This window comes from Tiliqua scincoides, chromosome 1 (genome assembly GCF_035046505.1).
Source record: "Tiliqua scincoides isolate rTilSci1 chromosome 1, rTilSci1.hap2, whole genome shotgun sequence".
NCBI lineage: Eukaryota > Metazoa > Chordata > Lepidosauria > Squamata > Scincidae > Tiliqua > Tiliqua scincoides.
In genome coordinates this window covers 271,525,401-271,545,756 of record NC_089821.1, presented here as the reverse complement: position 1 = coordinate 271,545,756, position 20,356 = coordinate 271,525,401, and the positions used below count along the sequence as shown (strand labels likewise).

Genomic DNA, 20,356 nt, shown 5'->3' with positions numbered 1-20,356 from the left:
ATACCCTCTGCCTCATCACTGCCCTGTTCCTCCCACCCCTCCCCCATTCCATTCACCTTGTTCAAACCCTGCATGGGCTTTCCAGCTGTGCTGGGTCTTTGCAGGTCTACCATTGTGAGGCTCTGGCTTTCCACCAACTACTGCTGCTGGAGTGTGTTTTACAGCATCTTTGCAGCAGCCAGCACCAACAGAACATGCATTCCACTAGCAGGACAGCCCAGTAGAATTTGGCTGCCTGTGAATGCATGTCAGGGTAAAGATCTGAAGAGGGGAAGTCCTGATTTGTAGCACAGTCTCTTAACCACTACACCAACTCAGCTGTTGCATATGTAGAAAGCGAGTTGCAAAGTCAGGATGTAGTTGGGTTCACGTAGCAGGTCAAGAACCTGCTGTGACTTCTGTTAAATAGTATGCTGTCTTCACCCTCTTGTTTGCACTACACTGCTCTAAGGGCTTCTCATTGTTTATGAGGCATGAAACAAAAGCTGGTGAATGGCAGCTGCATAAAAGCCCTACAGCCTGAAATGGCCTGCAAGAATGCCCTGCTGTCATTGAAACCTGTCACAACCCCATAACTTCCCTTGCCCCACAGTGATATTCAGTGGACTGTTAACAGATTCTGTTTTGCCCTGGGAGACTTTCTCTATTTGCCTAGTAGCGAAAATCACCCAGGACTCAGGCAGGCCAACAAAGGGATTAGTCAAACCCACCTGACTGTCAGCTGAGTTGATCTACAGGTGTTTACCTTGCAAGGCTCTGATGGATCACCAAGATGGCTCCTTATGCTTGTGGTATTAGCACAACTGTTGCAATATCAAGATGAAGTGCAGACAATACTGTTGGAAAGGAATGGGGAAAGCAAAGTAATCAACAAAAGCACCCCCTCCCTATGGCAAGATATCCCTCCACCCCAGCTAGCTGCTATCAATATAACATACATAGGCTTGATTACGGTTTCATTAGAAATGCTTGTCTATAGTTCATAGTTATATACATGCCTCTTTTGAAGTGATCAGAGGCTACTGCTTTGGAACAGGGAACCCTAAAGCTGTTCCCTTTTTGCAGAAGTCTGGTGAGGATGGCCTGGTGGGCATGGAGCCCTGGCAGAGCACATCCTCCTTCTCTGATGATGCGGAAGGGAGACTGTGTAGAAAAAGGGCAGGAAGAAAATAGCAGGGCCTGTGAGAGGGGGATAAAGGGGGTAATTTGGACCCATGCCCAGGATCAAAAGGGGGGCCCCAAGAGGCAAATTAGGGGGCCCAGAAATTTCCTGGGCTCTTTCATTTTCTGATCTCCCCTGGACTCGCTGCCTTCATGGAATGCTGGGGGCACTACCTAGGGTATGCAGTGGTGGCAGCTGCTGCAAGCCATATTTGCTGGGCCAAGGAATGCATACATGACGCTCCTTAACACAGTGTCAAAGCTGGGAGGAAACTGGCCTGCTACAGTAACTCTTTGGTTTGTGGATCTGCTTACCATGAAGGAGTGTATAGGAGCTCAGAGACACAGCTGCTTCAGAAGTAAGTTTTGGTACACACAGGACACTTTCCATTTTATGTGAACCTAAATATGATGGTGCCAATTTTCTTTTATTTATTGAAAAGATTTTAGAGTGACTTAGGAATGTGTTTGTTTTTCCTTATTATTGTATCTAGCTGCTGACACTACATGGGTAGGTAGAACTGGTTCCAAAAACTATTCTGGCTGTAACCACCCTCCCCCACCCTGCTTTGCCCCTCCCCACCCCCCACCCCCATTCTGCCCATCTCTGTCATCACCCCTCCCCAGCTCTTTTGCCTCCTCCCCCTTTGGGAAGGGCCCCAAAAGAAACTTTGTACACCCTGATAAAATTCCTGTCAGAGGCCCTGGGAAGTAGTGTTAAGGATCACACCTCTTGCAGGAAACATAGAAGGGCTGGTGGTCATCTCAGGTGACTGGACATTACACTTCAGAGTCTTGCAGGCAGCATTGCATCTAAATTCCAACAAATACATGGATCAATGCAGCCAACAGCAAGGGAAATAAAACAGGTTGTTTGAAATGAATGAGACTGTTTACTTTTCTTGAGGCTTTGTCTTTGGCTGCTGAGGTTCATAATTTAAAAGCTGTGTTTGAGTTGCATACATGGATGGTTGTATACTAGTCATGATTGACTAGTGTGGACATGATTGAGATATACAAAATTATGCAGAGGATGGACAGAGTGGATAGGGAGATGCTCTTTACACTCTCACAGAACACCAGAACCAGGAGACATCCACTAAAATTGAGTGTTGGGAGAACAGACAAGAGAAAATATTTCTTTACTCAGCGTGTGGTTGGTCTGTGGAACTCCTTGCCACAGGATGTGGTGATGGCATCTGGCCTGGACGCCTTTAAAGGGGGATTGGACAAGTTTCTGGAGGAAAAATCCATTACGGGGTACAAGCCATGATGTGTATGCACAACCTCCTGATTTTAGAAATGGGCTATGTCAGAAAGCTCTTCAACCTCTCCAGACTGAGAGCAAAGTCCAAAGTCCTGATTTTAGAAATTAGCTATGTCAGAAAGCTCTTCAACCTCTAGTCCTGATTTTAGAAATGGGCTATGTCAGAAAGCTCTTCAACCTCTTCAGACTGAGAGCAAAGTCCAAAGTCCAACTGAAATGTCTGCGTGACTTCCTCTTTGCCGATGATGCAGCTGTCACTACCCACTCTGCCAAAGATCTCCAGCAGCTCATGGATCATTTTAGCAAGGCCTGCCAAGATTTTGGACTTACAATCAGCCTAAAGAAAACACAGGTCATGGTTCAGGATGTGGATTCACCTCCCTGCATTACAATCTCTGCGCATGAACTGGATGGAGGTTGTCCATGACTTTGTGTACCTTGGCTCAATGATCTCCGACACTCTTTCTCTTGATACTGAGCTAAACAAACGCATCGGTAAAGCAGCTACCACGTTTTCCAGACTCACAAAGAGAGTCTGGTCCAACAAGAAGCTGACGGAACATACCAAGATCCAGGTCTACAGAGCTTGCGTCCTGAGTACACTTCTGTACTGCAGCGAGTCATGGACTCTCCGCTCACAACAGGAGAGGAAACTGAACGCTTTCCACATGCGCTGCCTCCGACGCATTCTCGGCATCACCTGGCAGGACAAAGTTCCTAACAACACAGTCCTGGAACGTGCTGGAATCCCTAGCATGTATGCACTGCTGAAACAGAGAGGCCTGCGTTGGCTCGGTCATGAACCCATGCAAGGAAAGCGCCCTACAGGTAGACCACAGCTGCGATACAAGGACATCTGCAAGAGGGATGGACCTCAACAAGTGGGAAACCCTGGCCTCTGAGCGTTCTGCTTGGAGGCAGGCTGTGCAGCATGGCCTTTCCCAGTTTGAAGAGACACTTTGCCAACAGTCTGAGGCAAAGAGGCAAAGAAGGAAGGCCCATAGCCAGGGAGACAGACCAGGGACAGACTGCACTTGCTCCCGGTGTGGAAGGGATTGTCACTCCCTGATTGGCCTTTTCAGCCACACTAGACACTGTGCCAGAACCACCTTTTAGAGCGTGATACCATAGTCTCTCGAGACTGAAGGTTGCCAATACAATACAATACAATATTTCAGAAGGCCAGATGCAAGGGAGGGCACCAGGATGAGGTCTCTTGTTATCTGGTGTGCTCCCTGGGGCATTTGGTGGGCCGCTGTGAGATACAGGAAGCTGGACTAGATGGGCCTGTGGCCTGATCCAGTGGGGCTGTTCTTATGTTTTTATGAATGTTATTCATATCTGAAGGACTGGCTGCTCCCATGTGAACCTGCCTCCTCTCTTCAAGTTCTGCATCAAAGGGTCTGCTCCAGATACTGCCACCTTTAGTGGCAAGGGAGAGTGGCAACCTAAGAAATTAGCAGCCATGGCACTTCATTAGTGGAATACATTACCCAGGGGCACTCAGCTGGTATGCATGTTACCAGCTTTGTGGTACCAGGCAAGGGCAATTTTATTTTCCCAGGCATTTAATGAATGACTGATTTCATTCTTGCTGCTTCTTTGCATTTATGGTTGCTTTCACTGCTGTTGCTTCATGATGTTTTTGTTATTTTACTTTAATCATTGTTGAATTATTAAATTGTAATAGTTCATTGTCTGAGAGGTTTGCTGAAAATTAGGATTCAAATCTTTTAAATAACTAGATTTCTCTTCTTTTTACTTTGATTTTCAGTTTTTTTTTCTGAAGTTAAACCAAACCAAAACACCTAGCATGACTTATTCATCAGGTCTCCTAGTCTTCCAATAAGGAACTCAGGGCAACATATTTGGGGGTGGACTTATTTTATTCTTACAAAAACCCTGTCAGGTAGGTCAAATTGAGACAGAGCAAGAGACCCTACTGAACTTCACAGCTGAGCAGAGTCAAACCTGTATTTGCCCCATGTAAATTCAGACTCTGACTACTACAGCACATTGTCTCCTTGTTCTTTCAAAACCACCACGACCATACTTTAATTCTGGCATGCCCTCTTTAAACATAGTCAAATGGAAGGAACTAATTTTGGACTTAAAGAGTTGAATTATGGCATGAATGTACATACCATGTTTTATTGCTTCTTCTTAAATGTTACAAATTATTATTTCCAAACTTGCATTAAACTAACATATTGCTTCAGTTAGGTGATGTAGCCTCCTTCCGGGCCTATCCCTGGTGCATTTTTAGCTATTAGGCTTTATGTGGTTTGTGCCTAGAACACTACCCAGCAATCCTGCCTTGGATACTAGTGTTGTTCTTTCCACCCATCCTATCCAGTTTCTTTATTCTTGCGTTGCCAGGAGTGGCAAGCACCCAGCAACGTTGAAACAATGAAAGAAGGGCATTTTGCTTCTCATAGACTATGGAGTACACAGCAAACAATTATTTAAAAAATCCCATGCCAAACCAGATTTCAAATACACAGACTGGAAGAAAAAACACTTTATTCAGAATATTTAAAAATCTTAAACAGCTGCCATAAAGAGAAAGTCTTACTTAGCCTGGTGGTGCAACCTCGTTGAATTACTAATACAAATGTTAAAGTGGTGCTCAGAGCAATATCAGTTGTGCATCTCTGCCTGGCTTTGTTTGGATGCAATTGAAGGATGCTGGTTTTTATATACACGTAGAACTTGGTGACTTCCCAGGTGCAGAGAGATCTATTGGTCCATTCTGACTTTGCATTCCTGTGATACTTTGATGAGTTCCAATCCAGTGCTCAGTGCTCCAGGCCTCCTTAATTGTCTTGAGGTTTGTACATTGGAGGGCAAAGATGAATTCATTTTGCACAGGCCTTGCACGTTGCTCCAGTCCTACTTGATGCTTGCTTTTCAGCAGCTATGTACTTATCTGTGTATACGTATTTTTTTTTCTTCCTTCATTTCAGCTCATGTCATCATGCCTCCCAGAACAGTATTTATGGGTACTTCTCATTTTGCAGTGGATGTCAGCTACATATTAAATTGTAAGCTCTCTGGACTAATCCAGCTCCCTACCTCTTACTCTCTCTGCCTCTCTCTGGGTAAGAGGATTCTGCTAGCAAACATGCACACAGATTTCTAAGAATAAAAAGGGTGCCAGGACAGGCAGCTCCAGGGGACTTCAGGGAAATGAAACACGACAGATTGGTGTCACATAAGGGGACAGTATGGCAGCAAATCCCATCATGCTTTGCTGGGGGAAATGGCTTCAGGACTCCCTAGGTACAGTATGACGCATCCTATTCACTACAATTCTCTGACGTTCAGACAGGATGGCCAAACAAATTGTAGGCTACATGTGAGACCCAGATCTAGGCATGTATAAGCACATGTACATCTCTACACCAGTTCCCTTTCCTTCCAGAACTGTACCAAGGGTCAAACTAGATGTTACTTTAAGCACAAGATGAGGGCTAGAGTGCTTTTTTTAAATTCAGTAATTTCCAGCCAGATTGGGCTCCCATCAGGCAGGGCCAAGGCACGGAGGGCGGGGGGGGGGGTTAACCATTTGCCCAAGCCATGATCCCAATCCAGATCCCCCAACTGCTGCAATTTGCCTCAGAAAAAGAAAAAAAAAAAGCTTCCACTAGTTCCACATTTTATTTTCTATTTCAATGGGCTTTCCCAGATCCTTGCTGGGAATCAGGTTCAACACCATTGTTATTGTGTTTGAGATATTTTATACAGCTGTGCTCCTATGTGGGTTTTTGATTTGCATTGATTTTTATAAATGGTGTTATGTGAAACACTGTGTAATTTTCAAGATTTCATGATTGTTGCCTGTTGTGACTACACTACAGAAGGTGGGATATAGATTAATAAATAACCATAACACATAATAGTTCTGAGCTTGCCTAGTCAGGACATATAGCAATATCAAATCCTCTGGAAGTCGGAACCTCTGAAGATCAGCCATCTTTCCTGCTTCATCCTTGAGAGTTTCTGATTCTTCTGCCTCTTTGAGCACTTTGGCCCGGGGTTGAGAAGGACTTTGAGTATGCAAATACTAGCAAAGCACTCTAAGTTTCTAAGCACTCCATGGAGGAGGCTCAGTTATGCTGCTTGTGTATTTAATCTGTTCAATTTTCATAACACAGAGACTCCTGTGGTAATCAATTCAAGGAAGATCTTACATCACCTTTTTATCCCCTACACAGTGTGCCACAGCAATCAAGACTTCAACAAGGAATATGTTGAGCATGTTCTGTGTGCCCCTTTTCCAGAATTGTCACAGAAGTTGCATAGATCATTTTGGTCCAGGAAACAAAGACAAAATGTCTCCGGCAGAAGGAGATTTGACTACTGAAAAGGTCCTATGCTTGATCTTTGCCATTTTACAATTCAAGTTTAACAAGGGTCACCCTCAAGTTGTTTAACAAAGGCTGCTTGTGGATTATCACAAAAGCTGTGTGTATTTGGAACGATAACAACTCGGGCAAGAACTTGAATTAAATCCCCAGGGCTAGTCATGCACAATAGACCCGATGAAAATAAATCCGAGAGTCGGAAGGAACAGCTTTCCTCATGCACATGCTTTTCCACCCTGGCAGTCAGTTTCGAGTACTCATTTCTGAATTAAAAATGAATTCATGCCTTATGATTGACATCAGGTCAGACCAACAGTCTCTGGGAATGCCTGTTCAGATCATACATGTAAGTATGAAGCTATGTAGATGCCTTATGCTGACTCAGGCCATTGGTCCACCCAGCTCAGGGTTTTCTATGCTGACTGGCAGTGACTTTCTGGGATCTCAGGCAGGGGTCTTCCCAGCCCTACCTGGAGACGCTGCCAGAGATTGAACCTGGGACCTTCTACATGCAAACCATGTGCCCTACCAATGAATGTAGGCAACTTTGTATTACCTACTTTCGCAGGTATGCTCACGAGGGACCCACTAGTTAGTTCGCAAGCCAATTTCAGGTGGGTCACGTAGCACCTAGCTCAGCCACCATTGAAAATACAGTTGAAAATACAGGCTACAGAGCTGCAGGGCAGGGCAGGCTCCTGGTGGGAGAGAGGCATGGTGCTTTGCCCTGAATTGATGGGAAGATGGGGCGCTGGAAAGGGGGAAGGGCTGTGTTGTTGGAGAAAGATCCAAATGTGCTTTCTGTTTTGACTTCCAAGCTGGAATGTTTGAATTCAGAGCTATGCAAAATAATGGCACGAGCGTGTTGTGTAATGGGACCTGATCATGGTTTAGGCCTAAACTGATGATGCCACTTCCGGCATGACATCACTTTCAGGTTAATGACATCACTTCTGGTGGATCCTGAGAAATCATTCTAAAAAGTGGAACCCTGTGCTAGAACGTTTGAGAACCACTGGATTATAGATTATCCATCTGTCACTAGTGATGACAAGAAAAGACCAGGACCTCTACTTCAAAGGAGAATGTCATACTTTGTATTGGCTGATATAATCCAGATCAGGACAGGCTGAAGCTATTGGGCTGCCTGAGGAAGTGCTGGAAGTGCTCCCAGAATACTCTGCATTTAAAAGCCTGCATGGAAGAAGGAGCCAGGTCAGGTGGCAGGATTGTTACATTTTGATCCTGGGAACACGATGATCTGGCATCCTGCCTTCTCACCTTACTTTTTCCTCCATTGGACTTTTAACAGTGGTGTTGCTAGGGGGTGTGGGCTGCACCAGGTGATACACGTGCACGTGTGTGTGTGACACCCTACTACTGGTCAAAAAATTTTAAATCTTGGTATTATCAAATAATATCATGTTTCATATCATTTGATGTGTAGTTTCATGCAGAATGCAAAGAAACTGTGTTGAAATAGCTCTATTTTATAAAAAGTTATAGCCAAAAAAAACCATTGGGGGGAGGGCAATGATGCATCACCACTGCTCAGGGAGTTGCCTTGCCCACTGCATGGGAGGAGGTCCATCATGGGGGATGACGACATGCTGGCCTCCTGTACTGGGTGACGCAAGCCCTAGTGACTCCACTAACATTTACAACAACATGCATTAGTGTTTAAAGGGACTGGTGGAGGAAAGAGAAAAGTGAGAAAGTAGGGGAGCAGATCATGGTGCTCCAAGGACACGAATGCAGCAGTCTTGCTCCTTCCTTCACACAGAAGCAGGAAATGTGGAGAACTTAAATTGAAGAGCACACTGGAGGCCATCTCTGTTGGCGATGGACTGGATGGAGACAGTTTGAAAAATAGGCTGATGGTCTTTTTCAGGCACACTCAGGACATTAACGGAACACTCTTCCCTTAAGTTCAGTTCAGGGTCTAGCACTCTCGCTCTTCCCTTCAATTAGGGGAAACCGTGCAGCTGCCCTGCATTAAATGCCCTGCCAGTGAGCTGTAAAAACTTGTTACATTCCCAGCTCATGTGCGGAACCTGAATCCAGTAAGCAAGTTACAACAAACAGCACATAGATGTTACCTGGTTACGGTTCTCCATCAAAATAAGCCAGACATTTAATTTCTACAGCAATAAATATTTATTTAGTGCAGTTGCTATTATACTCACTAACAAGAATGAGTGCAAAAGGAACATCACAATTTTAACAAGGCACATACAGTATTGCTGAGATTAATAAAGAATTCACATAATATTTGAAGCAGGGATAGGCAAATTTTTTTCAGCTTTGTTTGCTTCAGTTTCCAAAATTTCCCACAATTTGGCTATTTTACGGCTATGTTTTTCCCTTTCAAATTTGCTTCCAGCTGATTGCAAAACAAAAAGCAATAGTCCTCTGTGTTCAGTAAGTGTGTGAAAGAGAGAGTGGGCCTTTGCCCATTGTCTGCTCCCCTGATGCCAATACGAGCCCAACATGGAGTTCAGGATCCATCTGAGTGCCCCTCCCACCCCAGTTCCTCTCCTGCCCACTCCCTGCCCTTCGCCCCAAAACTACTAACCACCAGCCAGTGCTGCTGGAGCGCTGGCCAGCCCTCCATGAAGCACTGAGGCTCAGCGCTGACTGGCATTGGTGCAGCACTAGCGGCTCCTCCTCTCTGGGTGACATATGCCTTATGGCAAATTTGTGACACCCAGCACTAGCGCTAAGGGGGTTCAGGATTGGGTCCTTAGCCAACAGGTGTGGTCCAGCTCCCACACTTTCCTCCTCATGTTTACTGAATCATGGGAAGATTTTGAAAGCAGAAGGCTACCTTAGCAGCATTAAATGGTCCAAGTTTGGAAATAACACAATTTCAGGTATATGTACATGAAGTTTTAGTATGTAACCCATCCCAAGTGTTCGAGCTGGTTCAGGTTAGTACATAAATACACACACACACACACACACACACACACACACACACACACACACACACACACACGCAAAAGCCAGCTCAGATGAGAAGAACTCCGAGGCCATAATCTAAGCCTTGTAGTCCTTATGAAAAGAAATGAGGCTTCTTATTGAGTCTTCACTATATGCTGGATTATGGACCAAATCAGCTAATGTTTGAATGTGCCCTTAGAGAGGTTCCTATTTGCCTTTCAGAGCCTAAAAAAATTGAGGGATTCTGTGTTTGCAAAAAAGAATACTGTTTTAGCCAGAAAAATCCCATTTTTGTTCTAATGAAGCACATTAATATAAATGAGAGAATCATTACTTTTTCTTAGCATGCAGGAAACTTCTCAGAAAAATGCACGATGGGCACTTTAAGGAGGCATGGAAATCATTATGCAACAGTAAGCAGTATTACAATTCCATGCTCAGTGCTTTTCTTTTGGGTTAGTATCTTGTGATAAACCCTGTGAAGTCAAGCTTGGGGATCTCCTTCTCATTGGAAAAGTCAGCCCGTTCGATGTGAGAGCTGGGGCTTCCGACATTGGTCAGCCAAGCCTTCCTGCAAGAAGAAAGAAAGAGGCGAGGGTTAGATGTTGTATGAGAGCCAGAGAGCCTGGGCTTTGATCAGGGAGAGCTGAGTGCAAGTCTTACCTTGGGCCAATCAGATTCAGCCTAACCTACCTTATAGAGTTGTTGTGAAGATAAAAGGAGAGAGCCAATGTAGGCTGCTCTGAGCAACTTGGAGCAAAGGTGGAATTAAAATGCAATGAATAATATTGCCTGTGTAATATTCATTCCGCTATCATGCTCTTTGTTTGTTAACCACAACTGTTTGTGCATGTAACCCCCCTGCTTCCAGGAAAGCAAAGCAAAAAGAATATTGTAGTACAATACACAATCTTAGAGCCTGATCCTTTGTGCTGGGACAGCAGCTCCCAAGATCAAGCTGTAGGGATGGCACAGCTCCAGGTGCCATGGTTTAAAGATCAACAGGGATACCTTGAATGAGACCATTTCATAGATACAACTGCTAAAATAAGCACTCATATTTCAACAGTGGATTGGATTCAGTGGGGGGGAGGGGCTACAGCTTCATGGAGAACAACCATTCATTTGAACTCATGTACTGTATGGGCTGTTCTTGGGTAGACCTGTGGCATAAAACATAAGGTACCTGACAAATAAGGAAGCATCATAATGGTGAAATTCACATTGTACCAAAGTCAGTGGCAAAGCATCCACTGATTTTGATGCTGGATTGCAACCAACATATTTTATGTAGTGGACTGTAAAGAGTTAAAATGTTTATTGTATGTATTTAACAGAGCCCTCTCTGCAAGCACTGATGTTCTGGGAATAGCATGTAAAAAGAAAACAAAAAGAAAACAGGAAAAAAAATAAATTTTTATTGTGGTCTGAAATGTTTGGAAGGGTCAACACATTAAATCTCAAGTAGCAGAAAGCCCACAAGAATAAAAAGCATGTTATTAAATTCAAGAACAGGCACTAAAATGTTTGGAAATGCCAGAATTTTGCCAAATACTCTTAATTAAATGCCTTTGGGTATAAATGATGAGGCAAGATTTCATTGCATAATGATGCATTTTCCCCTTCTTTGTTTTCCTACACTTCGATTCCTGGCATCAGTCCATGTGCAATCTGGAGCTTATTTACCCCAGAGTAATCCTATAATCACAGTTCAGACTGTGGATTGGTAACTGACATTCTGATTCAGAACCTTGATTATCTGACCACATCATATCTATAGCACCTTTGCAATATAAATCAGGTTACAAATCAATTTACAAACCATGCATTCAAATGGGAGCATAGCAAGTCCATTCGTATTCAAATTACTACTAGTCCACATGAACCAGCCACATTCAACAACATGCATCAAGCACTGCAATAGCTTAAAACCTTCACAACAGGACGTCCTGCTTTCATATGCGGGATTTCTGGCTATATTTATGCCATACGCATTATTTATCTACAACCTGCATTTCTATTAAATTGTTCAAAATTCTATACAAACATTGTATAAAATGTCTACAAAATTGTAAAACAATAACACCAATAAATCAAAACCAAAGGCTTTAGGCTTCTGGGAGCTACTTTCTTTTTTGCCAGGAGCTTGGCAGTGAATAGTGCAAAATGGTGGCTTGGGGAGATGGCACGTATCACAAAAATGGCAGGATGATTTACGCTTTTGGGATTTTCAATTATTTATGTCGGGGTCCCTCTGGACCCCAAGACCCCCAACTTACTGGGGGAGGAGAGCCAGGGCAGAGAACCACAGGGCGAGATGGTCCGGAGGGACCCGGAGGCCACTTCCTCCGTGACGCCCGTCAGCCCCAAGGTGCCACGGGCAAAGGCAGGGGCAGCCCAGCAACCCTGGCCCCACACCCCCACGACAGGAGGACCAGCGGATGCCAGGCCGACACAGTGCCTGCAGCCGCAGAGTGGCCAGACACCCCCAGCAGGCTGGCACCTGAGAATGCGGGCCCGCCCGATAGGCTGGGCCTCGGCCCAAGAGAAGCAGTGCCTCTTGACACCGCCGAGGGGCGACGTGAGTCACTGGGGCCAAGAGGTGGGGGAGGAACTGGGACCAACAGCCAGGGTCTCAAGGCAGGCCTTTGGGCAAGGAAGGCATTGTCTGGTAGGATCCAGGGCTGGGCCCCTTTAACAGGGAAGCACTTTCAACGCTCTCAGCAGGAAGGGAAGGGACCAGGGAAGGGAGGCAGCCCCATAAAAGGCGAGAGGCCTGTGATGACAGACAGAACAGAACTGGAGGCGAGGCAGGAGGCTGTGCAGCCAACAGCTCCTGCCTAGGGCCCAGGACACACCAGCCAAGGCAGGGAGGAGGACCAGGGTGCCTTAACCCCCTTCCCCTGACCAAGTCTGAGGCCTCTTGCTGGGATGCCCTGACCGCACACCCCTACAATTTACACTTTTGGGATTTTCACACGCACGCACGCATGTGCATAGCAGTGTATCCTTCTCAACATTCCGTGCATGGTCCAAACAAAGCTGGGCTCAAATATAAATAAATAATAAATAAACTTTATTTATATCCTGCCCTTCTCCCTAAAGGGACCCAGGGCGGCTAACAACATGTAAAAAACAAATTTAAAAACATAAATTAGGACAAATAGCAGATAAAAACATTAAAAACACATTAACAGAGACCATAAAAACAGTAGTCAGATTAAAAGACAGAATAAGAAGAGCACAAAAGAGCAAGTCACAGAGGAATCAGGCCTGTAAAAAACTACAAAATGTGTAAAAAATGTTAAGGCCAAAAAATCAGAAGGCTTGTGTAAATAGCAGTGTCTTCAGGCCTCGCCGGAAACTCTCAAGAGAGGGAGCCATTCTCAAGTCAAGGGGAAGGGAGTTCCATAATGTTGGTGCCACTACCGAGAAGGCCCTATTTCTTGCAGCCGCCCCCCGGACCTCCTTGGGTGGCGGCACTTGTAAAAAGTCCTTCTCTGATGACCTGAGAGGGCGAGCCGGATTGTACAGGAGTAGGTGGTTTCTAAGATATCCTGGCCCAGAGCAGTATAGGGCTTTAAAGGTCAAAACCAGCACCTTGAATTGGGCCCGGAAACGAATGGGCAGCCAATGTAGCCACAAATTTGAACTTGTGTTCCTGGAAGCCAACAAGAACATGAAAACAAAGTTCAAACTGTTGAAGTGGAGGTGGGCAGAAGGTTTGAGTGTGACTGTAGATTATTATTAGTGCCCCCAGTAGCCTCGCTGTGATCGTCTCCCTGTCATGGTATATATACGTTGTCTGTTTCAGGAGTTGTCTTCCCATGAGCATTGCATGAAAGAGCAACATCTGGGAAACATCCTTCAAAAGGGAAGAGGTCAGGGGAAGCGTTCTGCTTGAATAGTGGGTACGATGGGAAAGCCAATGGCAAAGACTATTTCAAATATTATAAGCCACCGTAAATCTGCAAAGTGAAGCGCAAAGTTCAAATATGCTCATAAACACTGTGATATTAGGTGTGGCATGTACTCATTGGCATCCTTTAGTCTTGGAAGACTATGGTATCGCGTGCTGAAAAGTGGTTCTGGAACAGAGTGTCCTTTCCAGTGCTCAAAGCCTGGGTAAAGTAGATATGGAGGACAGACTGCTACCCATGCAGCAAATCCCCCCTCTCCACGTCGCTGAAATGGTCCAATGGAAAGGCAGAAGGCAGTACGGTTGGTTCCAGCGGCGTCGCAGGAGTTGCCAGAACGTGACTGTGTTCAGCCATGAACTGCCTCAGGGACTCCGGCTCTGGATTTTGCCTCGAGGTTGACTCCTGAATGTACTAAGCTAGACAAATTCCCATTGAGGTCTTAATTTCTTTTTCCTGGTTTTAAATGGCTCCTGATCTCTTCACAGTTTAAATAAGTTTTATGATGGAAGATTTAAAAAATGACATGGAACATTTATGGCAAATTGTATGAGGCAGCCTTCAAGGCTTCATGGTTTTTAAAATAAAAACAACCCGCACACCAAGAATACATTGTAGAGGATGCTGAAGACAATTGGATCTGTCACAAAACAGTCATGCATTGTAGCAGGCAAGCACTGCAGAGGATTACTGAATCCCTGTGGTGAAATTCCATGGATTTCTCATTTCTCTGTCCAAAGACAGTTTAGTGACTTCTTCAGGATTGGTGCCTTTAGGAGCCAGCATGTGGTCTATAGTTTAAGAAAGCAATTTTCAGTCCCTGTGCCACGGCACATTGGTGTGCCGTGAATGGTGTGCAGGTGTGCCACAGGCAGGGCTGGCCTTAGCAGCTGTGGGGCCCAATTGGAAACACTTTTGCGGGGCCCCTCTCTACTAATTTTTTTAGGTCATAGCTTGAGTGGAGCCAGACTAAGAAATAAACATCTGTTACTTATGTGCAAGTGGATAGGGCTCTTGTACCTTTAGTGATTGTGTAGAATAGGCACCTGGAGGTCAGCCGGAGGGAGGAGGGAGTGTGCACCAGCCCACAGCGTTCCCCAACTCTCTCCCATCACTGCCCCAGCAGCTGCGAGGGTAGGGAAAGAGTGAGGCTCACATGCTGCTGCCTGCATGGCACAATTTTGGGCCAGCTAAAAGCAGCGGTGGGCGGGAGCTGCTTCCGAAATGACCAAATTTCAGTTCAATAGGAAGCAACAGTGGGTGGGAGCTGCTTCTGAAGTGACCCAATTTCAGGCCAAGTGGAAGCAGCGGTGGGCAGAAGAGCAGTGTGGGACCCAGTTGGGTGAAATCTCCCCAATTGCCTAAAAGCGGGTCCTGGTTGCAGGAGTTTGGTGGAGGGTCGTATATTAGTAGGTCCATTGGGGATGCGAGCCCTTGGCCAGCAGTGCAGTGTGCACTGTCAATGGTGAAAAAACAGATGGTGTACCTTGAAAATTTTAGTGGCTTCCTAGGGTGCCTTGAGATGAAAAGGGTTGAAAATTGTTGGTTTAGAGATCAAGCTCTTTCATCGCAGTCAACATCTGTTTAGTGAGTCCCAGCTGGCAAGTGCAAAGATTGGGCATCCTGCCCACGTGCTCAGGGTTGAAAGGCAGGTGAGAATACCCACATCATGGCCATGATGTGACCATTGAGGCAGAACAGTGACATCATTTGATTTTTCTCTGTAAACCGCTTTGTGAACTTTTAGTTGAAAAGCGGTATATAAATACTGTTAATAATAATAATAATAATAATAATAATAATAATTCCACAAAGGGCTTAGCTTAAGTCAAGGGTAAGCCAAAGGAAGCTCTTGACTCTTGCCAAGCAATCAGTACATTGTTAGGATCCACCCCAAGGAGAAAAGCACCAGAGCAGATGAGAACCATTGTCTGAAGGAGGAAAGATCAGGGACTACGTATAGGAAGTCACATCAGATTTTCTGTTTATTTTCAAAGCCTCCCTTTTACCTAATTTCTACTGCATTGTAAAAAGCATGCCTAGGCCCTCCATTGGCACTGTTTTGTGAATGAACCTTTCACCCCCTTCCGTCTGCTACCTGCTTTCATAAACGTTCCTCTTATTTTGACCTCTAACCTGCCTGGATTGATTGATAGCAGAGAGTGGATGGCCTTATCCCTGTGACTGTTACTCCTGTGCTATGGCATCCATTTTAGGGGTCCCCTAGGAATCTGGTTTTCTCACCATGCAACAGAGAGGGGGAATTTTCAAAACACTCCCCTCTGTCTGTTTTAACTGTAGTGCTGGCAGTGATTAGTAATGTTGTATTCTGGAAGAGGGGGTGAATCGTGGAGAAGGAGGAGGGTGCTGGGTGCAGGGCTCCCTTGCCTTGATCATTACATTCTCTGATCTAGTTACTCCCACTCACCCACCTTGGGCCTTCTTGCCAAGGGGAACTAGCTAGCAATTGCCTGCCCCTCTTTAGGAAGACCCACATCAGATGATGGTTTGAAACAAATTGTCAACAGTTGTTGGGCGAGCCTGGCCTCTTGAAGCAGAATGCATCCATATGACGATGCTCCTACAATAAAACTCTCTCAGCATCTGCTGCCATGGAAACAAAATTCACCTATTCGGCAAACAGGGCAGGCTGGTGGTAAAGTTGTCATGTCTCCTGTTTGTAAAGGATCAAAATATCCATAAGACAATATTGGTGGGTGGTCAAAGGCTATTCAACAGAGGAGAGTCTAGTGAATATGTACAGTTTTCTAAAGAAGCCTTGTGCAATATGTAGCTCACAAAGCTGAGAATAGCCCCCAGCTCTGTACTGTGGCCTGCCAGGAATGTGGCAATCTCACCGTGGGTACAGTCCAAGGCAGGTGGCAAAAACAAGAGGCTTACTATGCTCCTGATTGGTTGCCATACATTGCCAGATAGGCAGGCTGTGTTCAGCTTATGTACACGTCAAGCTGCCTTATTCCAAGTCAGATCACTAGTTCCATGAACAGAGACACACCCTTTAGTCATCAGAATGGGAATGATCACACACCCACACACACCTGGTTTATAAATTATGGATGATCCAATTCAAATTGTCTATACTTCCAGGCGTTGCGTGTTCTGACGATCAGAGCTCTGAACCAGAGTACCAGTCACCAACCCATAAGACAGTCCACCCTCATAGGATTACTTGGGAGAACAGGTTACATATTATACATTTACTGGTGCTAGGATTCTAACAGGGTGGAAGGCTGTAGCTTACTAGAGGATCATATCCTCTGCATACAGAATCTCTCAGTTTCAATCCCAGGCAAGGCTTGGAAAGACCCTGCCTAGAGAGCTGCTACTAGGCAGTGCAAGATGATACTGAGCTGAATGGTCCAATGGCCTGACTTGGTATGAGGCAGTTTCCTATGGTCCCACTGTAGCCCTAGGGGGGTCACAGTTTGCAGAAGGGATGTTATGGGGGGGGCAGTGGAAAGCAGCACAACAGAAGCAGACCACCCTCTTCTTCTTGCTTATTTTATGTTTATTTCCTAGTCCCCAGTGACTCAGCTGGTGCTGGAGGAAGAAGGCAGGGTGGTCCACTACTGCCACACTATTCCCCACTGTCTCTGGTAAGCCAGCTGGGGCCCAGAACCCAATGTGGAGAAGGCTTATAGGAAGGCAATGGTGAGCAAAGTGACAGCACTGATGCAAATTCTTTGCCCTGCCACTGTAGCATGAGCTGCAACAGATGCAGAGGAAATGCTCCTTTGGGGGCTTCTACCCCATGGCTCTTCAAAAGCTGACACCAGTATGTGTCATACAGTATGTGATACTAGAGTACAACACAGGGAAGAAGCAGGAGCTGGCTTTCATATACGTGATATATTATCTTCCTGAGCCCATAAGCTGAAATCCAGGAATTCTAGTGCATGATTTGCTGCCATCCCAGTACAAAATGTAGAATGAACGACAGGTGGCAATTCTATGGCACTGCAAAAATGATTATCATTGCCAAGAATAGGAAAGGGGTGTATTTGAGAGCTAGGGGCACATACAAGGAGTTATGTGCATCACAAGACAATTATCTTTCAGCTGTTACTTAGAGACCTGCGACTGAGCTTAGGTGGGTTTTATAGTGGCTTACAGGTACAGTTGCTTGTTCTTGTGTTTTCTTTCCCCAGTGCAATTCAAGTTCCATGATGGGATTTTATTTATTTATTGAGATTTCTAATATGCACCCAATGCCTCTGGGTGTGCATGTTGTACAGGAAAGCATAAATAGTAAATCATTGCCACAAAACTATAGATAAATCTTTGCAAAATCTATTCACACTAAGTCAGCTCCCAATATTTTGTCACATACTCTAGGATAGCCAAGAAGCAGAACCCAGATAAAAGCTAATCATGAATATGAGGCAGGGCATTTGCACCAGCAACTGAAATGTAGGGCTATGCAGATATGGGTGGCTTGCATCTCAGTCGCTATAATCCAGTTCTATGGAGTGAAACATGCTAGATCAGCGGTTTTCAATGGGAGACTCTTTCGAGCTCTGTTTCCAGGACAACTTCCTATAGTAACAAATTGCCCATCCCTCTTCCTCCACTGGCCCCGCCTTTGTTACTATTTGTTAGGGCAACTACAATTGCCCTAAAAACAGAGCTGCAGACCCCAGAAGTACTTTTCAACCATTTTCAACTGCCATGTGCCAAAGTGCAACCTGCAGACCTTTCCTGCAGACTTTTTGCAACACACAATTGGTTGAAAATTGCTGTGCTAGATCCTGACATCACCAGGGACAGGATTACTGATACGTATATTAATTTCACATCCACCCTGCCTTTCTTCCATCACAGAACCTAAGCGGGCACAGAATGGGTCCCCAAATAGTCACTCATCCAAGCACTGGCCAGACCTAGAGCTTTGTAAACTTTTTCCCACAGGCTTTGGGTCCATTTGCTAGCTGAACCAGATTGTGTTGCTTTGATGGCTCTCTGGCGTTTGATAACATTTTTGATTCTCTTGCATTCTGATTTTTTTCCCTTTTTTAGATTGTTGCTGTTACTTTGTTTTGTTACGTGAGCTACTTCCTTGAGTGTTCTGCTTGAGAAAGGACAGGCAGCCTGGAAATCCCTTAAATAAATAATGGCAAAATGAAATAAAAGCAAGAGCACACATAGACCCGGAATGTCTTTGCACCGATTCCTTCCCACCCCTCTCCCATAACCCAGATAGCAGATGTTGTTATGGTTATGAGCTTTCATCAGTGTGTGAGGGGGTGGGGAGGGGGTAGAAATGAAAATAGGGGCATGTTAGAAGTGCTGGAGGGTGTTCCTGTGAAACATCTGTGAAATGGGGGGGTACCATTACTGTGGGAAATGGTACACTTGAGGACTTCGTCGCAATGGGATAAATTTGGCAATGGCAACAGTGACCTCCACTAAGAAGGATTCCATCGGGGGGGGGGGGGATTGTGCAATGCATGGATCCCATCTCCAGCCTTTTGTCCATTGCCACCTTATCATAAAGACAGGCATTTTGCTTATAGATAAAAGCTAAAATTAAATCAGAGAAAAAAGTTTGGGGGGGGGGAGGAAAACACCTCACATAGCTTGAATGTTGCTCTCTAGCACAGTACTATTCCATAGTGTTATGTGCTCTTTTATTGAAAATCCAGCACATCTGGAGGTGCACAAGCCAAAAATACAAAATAATTAAAGCTGCAGTCCTCTACACACTAAGCTGAAGTGAATCCTGTTGAATTCAATGGGGCCTACTGCTGAGCAGATGTGCATAGGATTGTGCTGTAGGTCAGGAAAAGAGTACATTTTACAGCTCTCGGCACCCCATGCTTCTTAATACAATCTTAAAGAGACTGTAGCATTGTCTGATTTACTATTTCAATTAAATCCCTCAAACAATATTTGTCAAGGAAAGATTTAGGCTGCAATCTGACCTACAGTTATAAGCCACCAAGTCCCTGCTGCAAGTTTCACCAGAAATTATGTGCTTATAACTTTGCAGGACTACAGCCCTAAGAAAGAACCAATTCCCCACAGAAGCCAGTATTATTTCACAACCTCTAGCAAAGATTATTTTAGCATTGCCTCTAGAAACATCCACAATTTTATGCCTTATACATGCAAATTGAAACACTTTGAATAATCAATACTCCATTAAAGAATATAGCCTTTCCAATAAGTCTTTATAATTAAAGACAGAACAGAGTTCACTTGGAGGAAAAGCCTTCCATGAATTCTACATGTTTATATAGAGAAAAACCAACAACCAGCTCTCCCCAGCCCCTCCCCGCCGCAAGCTTTCTAACTACCATTTATGGAATCTTAGCTGTGCATTAATGCAGACACAGAATGAGGGGGCTGGTGATCATTCATTATAGCTTGGCCAAGTTCTTTGTCCATTGTTATTTCAACATCACATTCATTGGCCTAAGGTTCACTTTTGTTGGTGTGCTCAAATGGCATCTCATCAGGAGGACTTAAAAGCCCATTAAAATTCATTTCTGGGCTCAATTCAAGGTACTGGTTGTCACCTTTAAAGCCCTTTAAGGTTTGGGCTTGGTGTATCTTAAAGACCCCCCTTCTCCCATAAGAATCCACCTATTCCAATTATAGAAAAAACTGCAGACAAATACTTGGATGTGGGGAGAGTAATTGTGCACTGGAGAAGTCCTTCACATGTTTCTTCTCCAAAA

The 20,356-nt window shown here is 44.9% G+C and overlaps 1 protein-coding gene across 1 annotated transcript in view; it reads right to left on the bottom strand.

Moving 5' to 3' along the window:
- Positions 1 to 9,734: 9,734 nt before the first annotated feature.
- Positions 9,735 to 20,356, bottom strand: part of ACYP2 (acylphosphatase 2) — a 74,530-nt gene continuing 63,908 nt past the window's right edge. Inside the window, exon 4 of the mRNA XM_066625903.1 lies at positions 9,735 to 10,309. Within this exon, the coding sequence (XP_066482000.1) occupies positions 10,195 to 10,309 (115 nt within the window). The 3' untranslated portion in view covers positions 9,735 to 10,194. The remainder of the gene's footprint in view (positions 10,310 to 20,356) is intronic.